Genomic DNA, 17,360 nt, shown 5'->3' on the forward strand with positions numbered 1-17,360 from the left:
GTTACTGTATTAGCTCAGATGCAGAATATTTTCATCTCAGAAAGCACTTTTGGACAAGTGGTTCTATATCAGTGGTTCTCAACTTGGGGAATTTTGCCCCCCCCCACCCCAGGAAACATTTGAGGAACAAGGTATTTTTGGTAGGGGAGAGGAGGTGCTACTGGCATCAAGTGGGGAGAGGTCAGGGATGCTGAAGCATCCTACAATGTTGTGGGACAGACCCACAACAAAGAATTATCCTGCCCAAAATGTTAGTAGTGCCACGGTTGAGAAACCCTGCTCTAGATCAATCTTGACAACTCCAACCTCACCAGTCACTGCTTCCTCTTTGCACAAGCTGCTGCAGCCTCCTGGCCTCCTTCCTACATGCCAAGCACTCTGTTCTTTCCTCAGAACCTCTTCTTTTGCTTCTTTCTAGAACACTCTTCTGTGGTTCAGTTTCTCACTTTTTTCAGGTCTTTCCTTCAATGTCACTTAGAGAAGCCTTTCTTCACAGCCTGTATAAAATAGCAACATCCTCTCCTCCATCCCTCTCTTTTTGATTTCTCTCCACAGAATTTCCTGCCATAGTATAGTTTCTTTTATGTTTATTGTCTATTTCCTTTCACTAGAATACAAGCTCCAAAGGACTTGCATTTGTTCCCAGCATAAAGACCAGTGTCTGGCAAATCATGCTCAGTAAACACATTTTTAAAAAAATGAACGAATGAAAAAGTTGGGCATGTCTTCTTCCATTTGGTTCCACACCAGTATTGTGAGCACTTATCTCTTTATTTGCAACACTCCCAAAAGCTCCTTGAAGGAGGGTCTGTGTCATTTCTCGGAATCTTCAATATCTAGCATAGTAGGCACTCAACGCTTAATGACAAATGAAGAATTGGTATCTGATGAGTAAATGGTACCCCCAGTAACATCCACTGGCAAATCAGTTTAACCATGGTTTGAATGCCTTATTTTAAAGACTGTATTTACATTTCATTTTGACTATTTAGCTGTGATATTTTTTTTAAAAAGTTAAATCTGCTCACCTGTATCTGCAGGTGTGTACATTTCAGCTACTAACTGGCAATAATCTAATTAAATGTTAAAAATCTAAAATATGGCTAAAACAATGGAAGGAGACAGAAGCCAGTGACAATGCGTTGAAGTCTGAAGTTTCCCTCTCGTGAATGTTGACACCAACAGTGGTAACAATAGCTGATATATACTGGGCTTTTTCTAGGCGCCAGGCACAGTTCTTCACCCCCTCCCTGCGCTTCAACAACCCTATGAGGTAGGTATCTCTACTAGATTCGTTTCGAGACAGAAAACTGGAAGACCAAAGAGCTTGCTCTCGGTCACAGTTAGTAAATGACGGGATAAAACCCTGGTAATCTGGCTTTCAAAGACCCCAACCTTAAACTATTCGTGATACTGCCTCGCCTAAAGCCAAGCCGGCGAGAATAAGAAGGGAAGCAACAGCGGACCGCAGCTTGTTGGGGAATTTAAGTCAGCGGCAAGGCGGGCAGGCATGGCAGGATAGGTGATTTTTTTCCCCTTAACTTTTCCAAGTGTAATGTTAAACAAAACCAAATTGTTTTAACACAGAACTACGTAATTTAAGAATATCAAACTACAGGTGCTCCCAACGCAGAAGTGGCCGCAGAGAACTTTCGAGCGCTCCCGGGGTCCCGGCCCAAAGGCGGGGAGGAGACGCCTCCATTGGCCGGCCCCGCGGCATCACGGGAGCTTGTCTTGCGCTGGGGCCGCTGCCGGCTTTCCGCGCACCCGCCCTGCGCAGCCTCCCAGGCGTTCTTTTGGAGAAGGGACTCCTGAGGAGTTTAGGTTTCGTTTTCCCTTGTGGAAGATCGATGTTCCCGGTGTAAATGCGGAGTTTCCCTAAAGTGAGACCCGTGGGACTCCACTCAGTGCCAGAGAGCCCGGAACCACCGGTCGGAGCACCGCGTTCCCTTAGTGCCCTCATTAACGATCACTTACGCGCCCACGGCTCTGGAATACCCGAGGCCTTTTGGCTGCGAACAACGGGAAGAGCATTTCCGGTACCTGTTGCCACGGCGCCGGCCCAGTGGGCCTAAGGGGGCGAAGTTATTGGCGTCCTCTCACCGCTTTCTGGGGGTAGAGATGTCGGGGCTCAGCTACTCAGAGATGGAGGGCTGTCGTAACCTGCTCGGTCTGTTGGACAACGACGAGATCATGGCCCTATGCGACACCATCACCAACCGCCAGGTGCAGCCGGAGGACCGCCAAGGTAAAGGTAGACCCTTCTCCCCAAGGGCGGCCGTCCCTCCCCAGACCTCACCCGGCCCCCAGCTGTAGGGAGCGTGTGAGTGGAGGCCGTGGTAGGCCTCCTTCCCAGCCCGTCCGGGATTGCGCTTGTGCGGAACCCTCGGGAATCTCGGCCCCTATAGCTGCTCTGTTGCTTCAGATGCACGCTGAAAATGGCGCTGCTTCCAGGTTTTATTCATTATACGTTGTGGGCAAATGCTGCTTGTTTCGAAGATGCAGAGTACGTGAATAGTGATTTTGTTTGTTTGTTTTTTGAAGATTTCCGGGGAGTCAGGGTGTTTTCCATTTTCAGTTTCGATCAGCTGAGGAGTGTCAGCCGCTGCTCATTTTCTTCAAGCTTGGGGGAGGATACCTATCATAAACACTTTTTATCAGTGTGCTGCGTAAAATAACTACTGTGATAAAAGAGCAGATAGGATCAATCCATGTCTCTTTGGATCCAAAGTTTTTCAGAGATGATTCTGTGTACTAGGACTACATTACTTTCAGAGCCAAATAAACATTTTGGTAGAGTAGATTTCATGGATTATAAATATTCAGTGTGGTTGTAATGTAATGAGTAGCTTAAGCATTTATGATTTTGTATATTGCCTGGCTAGTTATATTTTAAATTTGCTGAATTTTAGTTTAAAATGAGAAAATGTCCGCCTCCTGTATTAGCATATGACTTAAGTATCTACAAAAGAGTCTGCCTTTTAAAACTGTCTTTCTCTGCTTTTAACATTTCTGCCATTTAAGGTCATTCATTTGAAAGTGAACCAGGAACACTAAGTGAATAAATTTCTAAGAATTTAGACTGAAAATAATTTTAGACTTAATGTAGTTCTTTGGCATTTATATATTTTACATGCTAATCGCCTTCTAACAGTCTTGGTGAATGTGAATTTAAAATTGTAATAGATAAAATTGCTGAATTTAATTGATGGTGGATCCAAAAGCAAACAAGAAACGAAACTACCCAGTACAAAAATGTTAAATGATTTGAAGTCATTTTTCAGAGAGGAAAAAATAATAAGCATATTGAAAGATACTCAACATCTTTAGAAAGCAATGAAATGAAAACCAAAACTACATGGTGCCTTTCATATGTACCAAGTTGGCAAAAACTAAATGTAAAAACGTCAAGTGTTGTTGATCTTGTGAAGTATGTCGTTGATAACTACTGGGGGAGTGTAAATTAGAACTAGTACTTTGGAAAGAAAACAAGTTCGATATTATCTCCTTAAATGGAAGGTTACTTACCTGAGCTTCTCAAACTTGAATGTGCCTTTGTGTCCCTCAGTGATCTTGTTAAAATGCAGATTCTGATTCAGTAGTTTTGGAGTGGGCCCAGAAATTCCACATTTCTAACAAGTTCCAGGTGATGCTCATGCTGCTTGCCCCTCTGGGCTGGGAGACAAGTGTGGAAATGTCCAAAGTAATAGTGTTTGTAATTGGATACACATAATAAAAGTCTATAAACGAAAGGATAGATACCTTGTGGTATAGTCTATAATTACCTATGGTACAGCTCTGAAAATGAATTAACTACAGCTGTGTCTAGCCACATAGATTAATCTCAGAAACATTAAAAGTTAATTATAGAAGACTATATATATTGATGGATTAGATTTATAGAACATTCAAAGAAATACCAAACTATATTTTGTAGGGATACATAGTTATGCTGTACAACTCTAAAGAAAATCGAGGGAATTCTCTGGTGGTCCAGTGGTTAGGACTCTGAGCTTCCACTACTGGGGGGCCCTGGTTCGATCCCTGGTCAGGGAACTAAGATCCCGCAAGCCCGGCAGAGTGGCCAAAAAAAAAAAAGAAAAGAAAAAAGGAAAGAAAATCAAGAGAATGATAAAATTTTGGAAAGTAGGTACATGTGAGGTGAGCGAGGAGAGAGAGGGAATAGCATTAAATAGGGAGAGGTAAAATGAGGCCTCAAAGATACCAGTAATTCCTGTGTCTTAAGCTGTGTCGTGTGTGTATATAGGAGTTCGTTTTATTACCATTCTGTATACCTCACATATGTAAAAATAATCTTTAGTCTGTTGTTTAATAGAAGTTCTTTAAAATTAAGAGTCTTGGTTCTGCCACTTCTTAGAAGTATGATTGTTGATACTTCATGTATCCCTGACTTTTGTTATCTGTAGAGTGAGGAGATTGAAAAGTATTGTAATTTTACCTATATTTTAGGGATTGTAAATGAATTTAGTTCCATTGACCTTATTAAAATTTTTTCTTATTCAATTTTTTTCTTAAAGTACAACCATTCTTTAAAAGAAAATGCTTAAATTCACAATCTCGTATGAGAAGTGAAAGGAAGGAGGAATTTTAGGTGGGGAAATTTATAGTTTAAAGAAATTTTTTTAAAATCCAAAACTTGACAACCTACTTCCTTTTTTTTTTTTTTTTAATAAATTTATTTATTTTTGGCTGTGTTGGGTCTTCATTTCTGTGCGAGGGCCTTCTCTAGTTGTGGCGAGCAGGGCCACTCTTCATCACGGTGCGTGGGCCTCTCACTATCGCGGCCTCTCTTGTTGCAGAGCACAGGCTCCAGACGCGCAGGCTCAGTAGTTATGGCTCACGGGCCCAGTTGCTCCGCGGCATGTGGGATCTTCCCAGACCAGGGCTCGAACCCGTGTCCCCTGCATTGGCAGGCAGATTCTCAACCACTGCGCCACCAGGGAAGCCCCCACTTCCTGGTTTTTAGAAATGATAACCGTCTTATACAAAAGCAATAATGCCATGACAAGAGTTTATAAATATTATTCGATAGAGTTTCTGCTGACCCTGGACAAATTTACAAGTGACTCATGATTTTCTATTAATCTTCATAATTTTCTTTTAGATGCCATTCATGCAATATTAGTGTACAGTCAAAGTGTCGAAGAACTTTTGAGGCGTAAAAAAGTCCACCGAGAAATCATATTTAAGTACTTGGCAACACAGGGGGTTATTATACCTCCAGCTACTGAAAAACACAATCTTATTCAGCATGCAAAGGATTACTGGAAAAAGCAGTCACAATTGAAATTGAAGGAAACGCCAGAGCCAGTTAAGACAGAGGACATTAGACTCTTTGAACAGGTAAAACAGACCTTATAGTCATATCCTGAACTGTAGTTCTGTGTAAAAATCTTTAGATATTCCTAGATCTGGAATGATGTGATTAATGTTTTGGGTTTTTTTAAATAATTTTAGCTTTACTTTCTTTTTTTTGCATCCTAAAGAAAGAGCAGTAAAGCACCTGAGACAAAGTGTTTTTGATATTTAGTAATGTATATGTAATATTCTATTGATTTGTGAGAAAAAATGTTTTGTATCCCTTTATCAAATGGGGACTATTGATTTTTAAAGAGAATGGATAGACTACAGGATCAATTTAATTTTAATTTAGCCTCTGGTTCTCCAATTTCTTTTTTCCACTTTAGAAGAATGCTGTTGTAAGCACTTTCTCATTTTGAAGACTTTCTTTGGTATTAAATTGCAAACATTTCATGAAAGAAACTTAAATTTTTTTAATTTTTTTTATTTGTTAGCTAGGGAAAAAATCCTGTTTTAGTAATTTCCTCCAGCTGACATTGGCTGTTCGTATTTCTTTTTATCTTCACTGTACATTTTAAATATTGTGTGAATATTTAAATATCGATTGAACCTTTAGGTAACTTGCAGTTTTTAAACTACATACCCACATTGAATTAATGGTATTTTACAGTGAGAGAGGTTTGCCTTCACATTAGGAAAGGAACTTCTAAGCCTTCCTTAATGTACTGAAAAGAATGTTGACTTTAAAATCATATAGATATGACTTCGTATTAGGGTCTGCTGTATACTAGCTGTAAATGAGCAAGTAAGGACCTTTGTGAGCCTTGTTTATAAAACGGGCATAACGATAATATCTGTGTCATAAAGCTTGTGGAGAAAGACAGAAATAGCACTTAAGTGCCAAACACAGTGCCCAGTACATTCAGTAATAGCATGTGCCCGGTAAATACAAGATCTTTCACCACCTAGATGAGGTACTGTGCTCTGGAATACATTGTTGAATAAAGTCTAGCCTATCAGGTGTATTTTTGCAATATTCATTTTGGAAAGAAATAATATAAAATAAGCCCAATCATAGAAAATAAGCAATTTCAATCATATTAGAAGTGTCTGTTTAAAGACATGTTTATTATAAACTTTGCTGCATATAAAATATACCACAGTGAAGTGTATTCATTTACAGCATACAGTTTGAAAGTTTTGACAAATAACACACCTGTGAAATCTCTACCACAATCAAGAGAAAATGCTTATGTAAATCCTTATTATTGGCTCTTAATTCGTGCTGATATTTTAAGAGACTTTGAACCTTAATTTCTTAGAGGAATTTTCAGAAGTTTAAGCTGAGAAATTCTAAAATGACCTCCCCTTTTTGAGAAATAATTTACTGTGCAAGATGGGTTCAGTGAGTTCACAGGTAGTTCCTTTCCTTTCTGCTATAATTAGTACCTTAAAAGTTAGCTATGAAACAGGCAAGATAGTAAATAGATACAAGAATTAACGTTGGTTTTATTAATCAACAGGAGAAAGAAGATAAAAAAGCTGAAAACGTTGATTTTCGTCGATTAGGTGAAGAATTCTGTCACTGGTTCTTTGAACTTCTTAATTCTCAGAATCCTCTTCTGGGACCACCTCAAGATGAATGGGGGCCACAGCACTTCTGGCATGATGTCAAGCTTAGGTTTTATTACAACACATCTGAACAAAATGTGATAGACTACCATGGAGCAGAAATTGTGAGCCTTCGTCTGCTGTCACTAGTGAAAGAAGAATATCTTTTTCTCAGTCCCAACCTAGATTCCCATGGACTGAAATGTGCTGCTTCTCCCCATGGTCTAGTTATGGTTGGAGTTGCTGGAACTGTCCACCGAGAGAACACTTGTTTGGGCATTTTTGAACAAATTTTTGGACTCATCCGCTGCCCTTTTGTGGAGAATACTTGGAAAATCAAATTTATCAACCTGAGAATTATTGGAGAGAGTTGCCTTGCTCCTGGAACATTAATGAAACCAGCTATTACACTTGAACCAAGTGATCTAGAAGCCTTTTATAATGTAAACACTTTGTGTGGTCCAGTGAAGGATGACTCAGTGTAAGGCAGGCATTGGATAGTGAGACTGGAGACCAAACTTTATCTAGTGGACATGAGGCACTGTTGAACAAAAGAGAACTAATTTTACCTAGCCCTTGAAGCATTGAGTACTATATTTCAGTCTGAAAAATCTTCTATACAGAAATTCTTCCAAATACTACATCAGTAATGTCTAAGTGATTTCAGATTTGGGGATTGACATATTTTAGTTGAAATGTCTTTCTTGACTACAGACTAACATGTTATGTGAACACTTGCCTCTTTCTACTTGAGTTGCAGCAAATGTTCTGAAGGCTTCATGCAATTCATCAAATAAATCCCACTTTAGATGTTGTAACTAACTGTGTGCCTTAGAAACCAGTTAATATTTTCATTTTACTTGGTGGATATTCTGCTAATATCTGTACTTGTCATGCGGGAAAAAATTAATAGTGTTCAAGGCTTCCCCTTTTAATTTTCTCATTTACTTTTGTCTAAATCTGGGTAATTTTACAAATGCATCTCATGACAGTATTGCTTAAAAAATACAAATTTTAGAGATGTTTACTGTAAACTCAGTAAATGAGTAAGCTCACTTTCTAAAATGAGTAAACTCTCATTTTAGAAAACTTGAATGACATTCTTATACAAAAAGTCCAGTAATTTAGCTGGTAGAAAAAAATTTAATTTGCCTTTCAAAATATTTGAGGAACATTTTTCAGAGTTATCTGCTGTTGTCCAAGCTAAGTATCTTAAAATCTGCAACACTTTCTGAACAATTTTGGGCAATGATAAGTGCTGTTCTCAAAACAGACTTTTTTCTTTATCTAAAGTTTCAGCTAACAGTTTTATAGAGCATTTATTGTAATAGCATATAAAGGAGACATACTATTGAAAATTTTTTAAAGGTTTGCCCAGTTCCTAATTTAAATGAGTTACTGTGTTTTCTTTTGAATGATTTTAGAAGAGGTGACCAAAAAAAAAAAAAAAAAACATATATTGAGATATACTCCCACATCGTGAATTAAAATTATTAGGATTTTTTTAACCTCTTAATTTGTTTTACTAGATTTGAGTTACCAGGTTAAGTTGCCAGGTTACACAGTTGGTTTCAAGTTTAAATTCCTCATCACCCAGCAGCTATTTGCTGAATCTGAATTTCATCAGTAATTTTAATTTACAAAAATCCCATTTGGAAAAAATTCAACTGGGAAACGTGATGAGGTATTGTTCATATTAATTTTTTTAACTTTAACTCTGCTCATGACCATCTAGGGTAACTGATAAAATTTTGGAAGCAGGAGGAAAATATTGATCTTTTTTTTTTTTTTTAGTCCTATGCCTTACGAGGAGTACAAATTGGTATGTCCTAAAATAAGAACTTAATAAAGAAGGGAAATCCCTTTTTCTGCTGTAAGAATAGTTTTTTGTTTCGATTTAAACCTGTTATCTTTTTCGTTAAGTTTGAAGTATCATTATAGCATGTTATCGATAAATACACAAAGTAAAGGATAAAATTTGAAATTATTCCCATCTGTTTTCTTTGTGCTATTGATGTCAAGTATTATTATCAAGAAATAATACCAAAGATGCTCAGGATGGGCAGAAATTACCTGTAGATATGTTCAGTATTGAATTTTTGAATGTGTAATGCTCAAGGAAGGCTGTAATCTGCATGTTCTTTTAATCACCCTTAAAAATGTGAAATCTTTCCGATAGACCAAATGAGAATTAGAGCTATATTTTATTTCCTTTGAATCCCCACCGCTGGGCACACAGTAGGACCTAATGTCTAAGTGAATGGGTGAATGAATGAGCAAAAGAAGCTTATATACTGTATAAAAGACTTTTTTGCATGTAGATTTTGTCTTTGGCTCTAGTCATTAGTGGTGGTTTTGGGGTTATATCATGTTTGACTTTAATACGTGAATACACAAACTTTTAGACCCCAAACTAAGATTTGGGGTAATTTTAACTTTCCATTAAAATTTACTGTCGTTCAAAAGCCCAAGGTCAGAGTAGGATATACTGGAGGGCCCTAAGATACCTAGAAACCATTATAAGGGAAGTGTATACTTCCTGTTCAGAGAAAGAAGACCTAGAAGAACTGAAATTGGCTCATGAAGCTTAAAGCTTGGTCAGGCCTTTGAGAAGGTCCAAAAGCACAGTGCAGATTGAACGCTACTTTTACTACCACTCACTACTCTGTTTATGTTAGGGAATAGTAGAGACTATAGCTTTGTCTAGTACTTCATTATACTCAGCTGGTATTTGTGAAGTTTGTGGAGTAAAGTAGTAAAGAATACAACTAACTCCACACATAATTCATAGTAATTGGGTGGTCAAACCAGGGGACACCCGATCTTTATTTACTGGAGGCTGATTTGCTATAGCCAACAGTATACATCAATATCCTTTTTTTGTTAAAAACTTAAAAGTAATAGTTGTATTGGGATGTTTTACTAATATCCAGAATACCAAAAAACGTATTTCATGTGTCTTACTAAAATACCAAATAATAGAAAAAAAGCCGTATCTAATTTATTAAATCAACTTGAAAATGGCAAACAGGAAAACATTCTTGAGTTTTCAGAAAGGCAACATTTTTATGCTAAAGGAAGGCTACTTAGTCCCAGTAAGAAATTGTAATAGCACCCCAGAAAAGGATTTAAAGAATAATGGTTTAACTAAATGAGATAATCAGAAACATTGTGTTTTAACAAAATGGCTCTTGTGGCTTAAAAATTCATAAAAATGAGTGAACCCTACCTTGATGTTTTTCTCACCATCTATTTTCACAAATTTAGATGCCCTTTTCACTGTTTTTTTGGGTTGCAGGGGATAGTCATTGACCTTTTGAAAAAGAGAGCTATATTCTTTCTAGAAAAAATATGTTTGCATATAGTATTACAATTTTTGCATATTTCATTGAGTTCTTGGACTTCCCTGAAGCACATCTGTGAGTCCTAACAGGGATCCTTCTGCTCCATATTCAAATCCTGCCGTAATAATTTTATTTCCCCCAGACTACTACTCTACTGTGTTAAAAATTAAAATTATTTTTAGAAACTTTGTGCCCTTGCCAGAGTCCTTAAGCTAGAGGACTAAATTTTACGAACGAAAGAATAATCTCTAGAAAGTCTGTCAGTTTATGATAGTTGTTTGTATTTTGTTTTTCAATAGATGTTAGCTATTAAGGCAAAACCTACTGCAGTACTGTCAAGTGAAACATGAATGCAGAATTCATTTTATCTGGACAAGACAAGTTCAATGAACATGCTTTGGAGAAAGTGATAAAAATGTGAAAAAAACATTAATGTTCTTAAAATCTTTACAAAACTTTATCCTAAGGAGATGTTTATTTGGTAATGTTTGCATATTGCTAATTCTAATGAAAGATTTTAAAAATATGAACATTTCTTCTGAAGGGTCTATATTTGTGATCAGCTCCCTCCCCCTCTCCTCCCCAACCCTATTTATAACCTTTGTATATAGCCAGTTTGAAGGTACACAGCCCAGCTGTAATGCTGGGAAATAAGACTTATGGATCTGGGTTCTCTTCAAGTTTATATGCATATATTTATTGAGCATCTACAATCTGTAAGTCACTGAATCAAGCATAAGATAAAATAATACATCAATAAGTTGATTTACCTCAACTTCTCATGTTGAATTCAAATCTCAGTCTCTGGGTTTAGATATCTTAAAGTGAGAGCTACATTAGGCCCTTTGCTAGAGTTGGAAGGAAAATAATTTCAGAACTGTGTCAGAGTGCACTAAATCCTTTCAGCTTTACTTTTTCTAGTTTGAACCTTTCCTGTAGTCTTTCAGTAAAGTAATATTAAAATTGAGTATGATGTTTACTGTGAGTTATAAAAGCCTATTTTTTCTTGCACTTTATTTTGAGTCTGACTTTTGCTACTCCCTTATTTTGAAAGAATTTAAACTCGATTCCTCATTTCCTCACATGTAAAAATGAACCAGTTAGATGATTTCTAAGGTCTGGAACAATTTTGTTACAGGTTACACGATTTTGTGATTGTATGCCTTCTCAGCAACTTAAGAATATTACTTTTAAATGAATTTGTAGTTCATTATTAAGGAAATTCTCTTATTATTTTGCTTCCTCATAAATCATGCTCATTGAAAAAACAAAGAATGAAAAATGTGTTTTTCAATCATTTTTAAGGATATGTGTATAGTATGTTTCTATTTACAGAGGAAATAAAAAGATTAAAAAATTACAGATCATATCTAGAATAGAAAAGGGAAAAGTATGAAGCCTTTAAAATACTGTCCTACTTTCTAATCACTAGAAATGCTTAAGTTGTTTGAAAAATTGATGTTCTGTACAACTTTTTTGCTTTGTTGCATATGGTTAAAATATATGTCCATGTTTTAGTCAAGAAGAGTGTAAAGTGGTTGACAGAAGGCCAAATTATAGACTGCCAGCAATCCCTAGTAAAAATAAAGATGTTAATAAAATAATCAAATATAGATGACTCCAAGAGATTGAGTAGTAGGAGTTGGCAAATATTTAAGAGTGACATTGGAGACAAGTGGCAGATTTGGGGTAGGATTTTTCTGTAGGAAGCATGGCCCTGGATGGATACTGCTCTTAAGATCACTGAAAGTGGGGCTTCCCTGGTGGCGCAGTGGTTGAGAGTCCGCCTGCCGATACAGGGGACACGGGTTCGCGCCCAGGTGCGGGAAGATCCCACATGCCGCGGAGCGGCTGGGCCCGTGAGCCGTGGCCGCTGAGCCTGCACGTCCGGAGCCTGTGCTCCACAACGGGAGACGCCACAACAGTGAGAGGCCCGCGTACCAAAAAAAAAAAAAATCACTGAAAGTTATTCTAGGAAGTGTAATGGAAAAACAGTTTTTGAGCAGATAGGAGGTTTTGCTGTACTGACTGCATTGATTAGAGACATACAGCTTTATGATAAAATGAGTTTAGAATGCAGAAACTAGATAACGATAGAAAATTTTAGCATGTCAGGTCCTTTAATGCTGGAACTAGTAATAGAACAATCAAAATCATTGAACGGTAGACTCCTAGAAATTAAGAGAAATGTAGAATAAGCCATTATTTTAATTCTAAGAGCAGCCTTATACTAGAGCAAGAGTTTTAGACTGAAGAAACAAGTTGATTTTAAATAACATATCAGTGTTTTCTCTTAAATGTTCTTTGAATTTGGTAAACATTTATTGGGCACTTACTATGTACCAGGTATTTTAACAGAAGACAGTCGGTACATAAAGTAGCTTATTGTTTCTTCTAGTTTATGTTTTTCCTCACTTTAACTTGTATAAAGTAATTTTACTGTTTAATAAAGAATTTATTTTATTAGAAAGTGCTTCTCTGTGATCTCTCATTGAGATCTCTCTCTTACTACTTAACTATTGTCATCTTTTGGTGCTTAATCTAAATTGTAGGTAAAATCCTAACCTTCAGATCAGAGTAATGCTGCTAAAAGAATGGAGACCCTAGTAAACAGTTTCACAGTTCAGAAGGAAAAAAATGTACTGAAACATTTTTTTTACATGTATTTTTTGCACATAATTCACATATTTTGCAAATTTTAAATGTAAGATGATTTTCATAAAGTCTCATTTTTTAAAACGGTGTTCTGTTCTTAATGTACATTCATTAGGTACATATGTATACAACAAGGACTGTGTTGGTCAATTTACTCTAGCCAAGATGAAGTCAGCAAGGTGTTCATCTTCACTAATGTACTTTCCTATTAATTTTCATGTTTATTAAACTTGCATTTTACAATTGATACTCCTTTATTCCCAATTCACATAAATGACTTACTGATAAATGATAAAATAGTACAAATACCACCATTCATAAAAATTCCATAATGTAAATAGTGGAAGGAACTTCAGTGTGAATGCAGAGTTAAAAATCTGTATATTCTGTGCAGGAGATTCTGTGAGTGTGATGTCTTCAAAACATCAACTGAACCATATAAGGAAGGACAATGATAAACATCCAAAATTTTTTTTGGACTGCAATCCATTTACCACTGGTCAATAGCACACAACCTATCAAATATTTGTGGTCAACAGCACACAGCCTATCAAATATTTGCATGTCGCCAAAGTTTTCACATCCTTTTTAAAGCACATTGATTTCTCTCATAAATGAACTTAGGTAATTTTATATTTTCCGGATAATTATAAAATAATACATCTCAGTTTAAAATTTTTTATGCAAGGTGGGAGAATAGTCCAAAATTATCGAGGCATCATCCTGAGTTGCATTCCTTAAGGCCAAGTGTAAGATACTGTTGCCAGTTTCTGTCCCAGGCACCTGGCTCACAGGGCTCACTCAGCACCCGGTGGTGTGAAGCCACCTCACTTTAATGACTGGAGTCCCTGCCTGTCTCCCATCTTAGCTCAATCACTTGGGCAGTAAGGCACATTTTAGCATCCCTTAATGATTATGTCCATCTGTCCTTTGTTTTCTGCCATCAGATGTAATCCTCAGAAATTACATAGATTTATATATATATAATAATAATAACACTAGCCTCTAACAACCATGAAGCAATCCATTACATGTGGGTCTGAACTTGTAGACTCAATTCAAATATCAAATCTATAACAGAAGGTAATAATAATAAGGATAAAAAACTGGTTGAGAGGTTATAAAAAAGTCTCACCATTAATAAATATTATCAGAGAACAAAAAAGCTACTGGAAAAATCCTATCAGAAAATTTCATAATTCAGTGACATGGAAGAGTAGTTCTTTTCACATGTGTTCTAGAGGATGTTTTATTTTGCAGACAGAACCACTGATGTGCAGTGTCTGGATCATTATTTGGTGTTTGTGTTAACATATATTAAGGGAGAAGTCCTTAACAACTTGTCCTATTCACCCCTGAAAACTTGTGAATATAGAAAACAAGATTACACTGGAAAATAAATTTTGGTGAAGACTAGAAAGGATGTATCATGATCTTTAATGATAGAACACCAGCTATTTGGGTAGCAATGAAGGTGGTGGTTAGGTAAATGAAAGTGTTATGCAAAAAAGCCAAACAACTCATCCCCTTCTTAAAAGAACAGTTAATTATCAACAGTAAACTGTCAAGATGTTAATCCAGTGCTGAAGGGGAAAGAAAATACTAAATTTTATCTCTTAAGACTACACCATTTACTTTTATAACACTGCATGAAAAACTGGGCAGGAGGTGAAACAAAACTTGTTCCTCGATACTGCCTTTTTAGAGGAAAGGTGTTCACATGAGGTTTGAGATCAGAACAGAGATTAAAAGTATTTCTTTGAAACACTGTTAATGTCAGTAAAGGGCTTTTCATTGATTTTAGGTGCCTTGCTCATGTGGCATATCAATCAGTCGACCTACTGTCTTGAAGAGACATCCCTCAGGTCCATAATGTGAATTGTAATGGCAAAGAGATCAGATTATTTTAAGATGACACAACTCTTGTGCAAATGGCTTAGTTGTACAGAGCTTTATCTCCACCTAACCCCCATCTCATTTTCCTGGCTTAATGTAGAAATATTCCATAGTATAGTAGAGTACTTCTTTAAAACCATATCCAAATACTGCAATATAACATGAAAGAATTCTTTCCTGAGCTGAATGCAAAAGACAGATTGGGAACCCATTTAACATCATCTGCAGGTAGATTTTTCTTTTGGTGATTCAAGGTAAGATTATTGTGAGAGAAAGTATATGACTAAAAAATAATTGTATATGTGGATCATAAAAACAAGAGGTTTTGTGCATCACATGCCTATTCTTAGAATACCACAGCAGTGACAAGCTTCCTCTTTCATATGAACATGGTAATATAGAATAGAATTGTGGGAAAGATAAGATTGCTTATATATCATTCTTTTTTATTTTTTTTAATTTTTTTGGCTGCACTGTGCGGCATGTGGGATCTTAGTTCCCCAACCAGGTATCGAACCCGCGCCCCTGGCATTGGAAGTGCAGAGTCTTAACCACTGGGCTGCAAGGGAAGTCCCTTATACATCATTCTTAACAGAGGTTCAACTAGTTGTACACTAAAAGCTTATACTGACCTGACTTTATATACTTTAAAAAAAAAAAGCAGTAATCACCTTTTCTCACCAACAATTTAACTGAAATCATTACCTGCATTTTTTTTTTTTTTTTTAGCAATGATTCAATGCTCTTATTTTCTGTCCTTTCATAACCCCCATATTCTGGCAATTTGTCAGAGATCATTTCACTGTCTTCTTTTACTTTCTACTCAAATAAGGCTACTTTGAAATATTTTCAGTACTGGAGTGAAAAAACTTTAAAAAGAACCTATTTTGGGGGCTCAGATCAAGATGGCGGAGTAGGAGAATGTGCAGCTTACATTCCCCAACAAACAGATCAAAAATACATCCACGTGCAGAACAATTCTCATGGAAAACTAACTGGAAACTGGCAGAACTCCTATACAACCGAAGCTGTAAGAAAGATCTCCACATACTGGGTAGGACAGAAAAGAGGCATAGGGTTGGGACCTCTGCCCCTGAAAGGAATCTGAAAGGAAGAAAAGGTCTTCATGGTCAGACCCTCATCCCGGGGAGCAAACAGGTTGAGCCACAGACTGGGCATCCCAGTCGTGGGGCTCTACACAAAGGAGACAATTGCCCTTGGCTGCTGGGACAACCACTGGGACAGATAGAAAGGCTGGAGAACCCTAGACTCCACTCGTGAAAAGTGTGCAGGTGCTGGCTGTGAAATAAAATTCAAATTTTATGGCAAGACAAGAAGAATTTAAACGTAAAATTTTTTTCTCTGCCCTTTGGCCTCCTCCCTCTCCTCTACTGTGCATTGTGCATCTGCATTATGCATCAACCAAACCTCCCCCATCGGGAGAAATACCTGCTCAACCACAAAGAGCAACATTCTCCTAGCATCAAAAAGACAACATTCCTTCTTGATCTCTTGATCACACTGTCCTCAGAAAGTTGTTCAGATCGTATCTCATATCTGAATTAGACTATGAAATTAATACTGGGAAACTTTGCCTCAAAGTCCAAACAGCTCCCATGCAAACAGTCACCTATGGGAATATCGGCTGGGTTTCCGTATGTTTGCAAGTACTTAATTGGAAACTAAAGGAAATCGGGCCCTGAAATGGTCAACTTGGGGTTCTTTTGACACTCTAAAAAGTTTTTGAGAGTGCAGTTAAAACCAGCAGTTTTCTGGATCTGTGCCTTTAGGGTCTACTGGAAACAACAGTGGTAAATGTCTTTCTTTTTTCTAAAATTAGATTAGCAGGGAGAAATATTTGTATGGCTAGCTCCATGGATCCTTTGAATTGGTGCAACATCTAAATTGTTAAAATTCTAGAGAGCTCTTGAAACTGAGCAGGACCCTGTGGAGCCCTCCCAGGTACAAATCTTTTCCATATCCCCTGTTTCTTGTTTGTAGGAAATAGGCTTCACGCAGCCTCACTGACTTTCCCTGAGTTCCGAAGAGCAGATTCAATAAGTTGCTTATCAGGGAAGGGAGGGAATGCAGAAACAAAGGAAGAACAGTCAAGAAACAATACTGCAGCGATAAAGCAACATTCCGGTTCCTCCTCAAGAGATATACATAACAATATCTTTGAGTTCTTCTGCAGGAAATAAGGCTCCCACCCAGATGGAGGATGGTAACTTCAAGCTGAGCACAGGATTCCTGGAACACCACCCTGTTATCCCATCACCAACCAATCAGAAGAAAGTCTGCACAGAGTGGAAGATAACGAAGATTCTGACTCCTTTCCCAAATGATTAACTTCCCTTTCTCCCTTTAAAAACTTTCATGGTCAAGCCTAATCTTCAGAGTTTGTTTTTGGACATGGGTTCGCCTTCTCCCCAGGTTGCTGGCTCCTGAATAAAACCACCTTTCCTTTCCAACCAACACTTATCTGTGGCGTACAGGCTTTTGAGTGGTGAGCAGCCCAACCTGAGTTCAATA

At 37.3% G+C, this 17,360-nt stretch overlaps 1 protein-coding gene across 1 annotated transcript; it reads left to right on the plus strand.

Moving 5' to 3' along the window:
• Nucleotides 1-1,809: 1,809 nt before the first annotated feature.
• Nucleotides 1,810-12,168, plus strand: LOC309962119 (uncharacterized protein C3orf38 homolog). The gene is made up of 3 exons (XM_082839694.1): nucleotides 1,810-2,248; nucleotides 5,126-5,364; nucleotides 6,846-12,168. Exons 1-3 carry the CDS (start codon nucleotides 2,122-2,124, stop codon nucleotides 7,416-7,418), a joined length of 939 nt encoding a protein of 312 aa, XP_082695820.1. The 5' UTR covers nucleotides 1,810-2,121; the 3' UTR covers nucleotides 7,419-12,168.
• Nucleotides 12,169-17,360: the final 5,192 nt, after the last annotated feature.

The sequence above is a fragment of the Leucopleurus acutus genome (genome assembly GCF_964270905.1).
Source record: "Leucopleurus acutus genome assembly, chromosome: 5".
Lineage (NCBI taxonomy): Eukaryota > Metazoa > Chordata > Mammalia > Artiodactyla > Delphinidae > Leucopleurus > Leucopleurus acutus.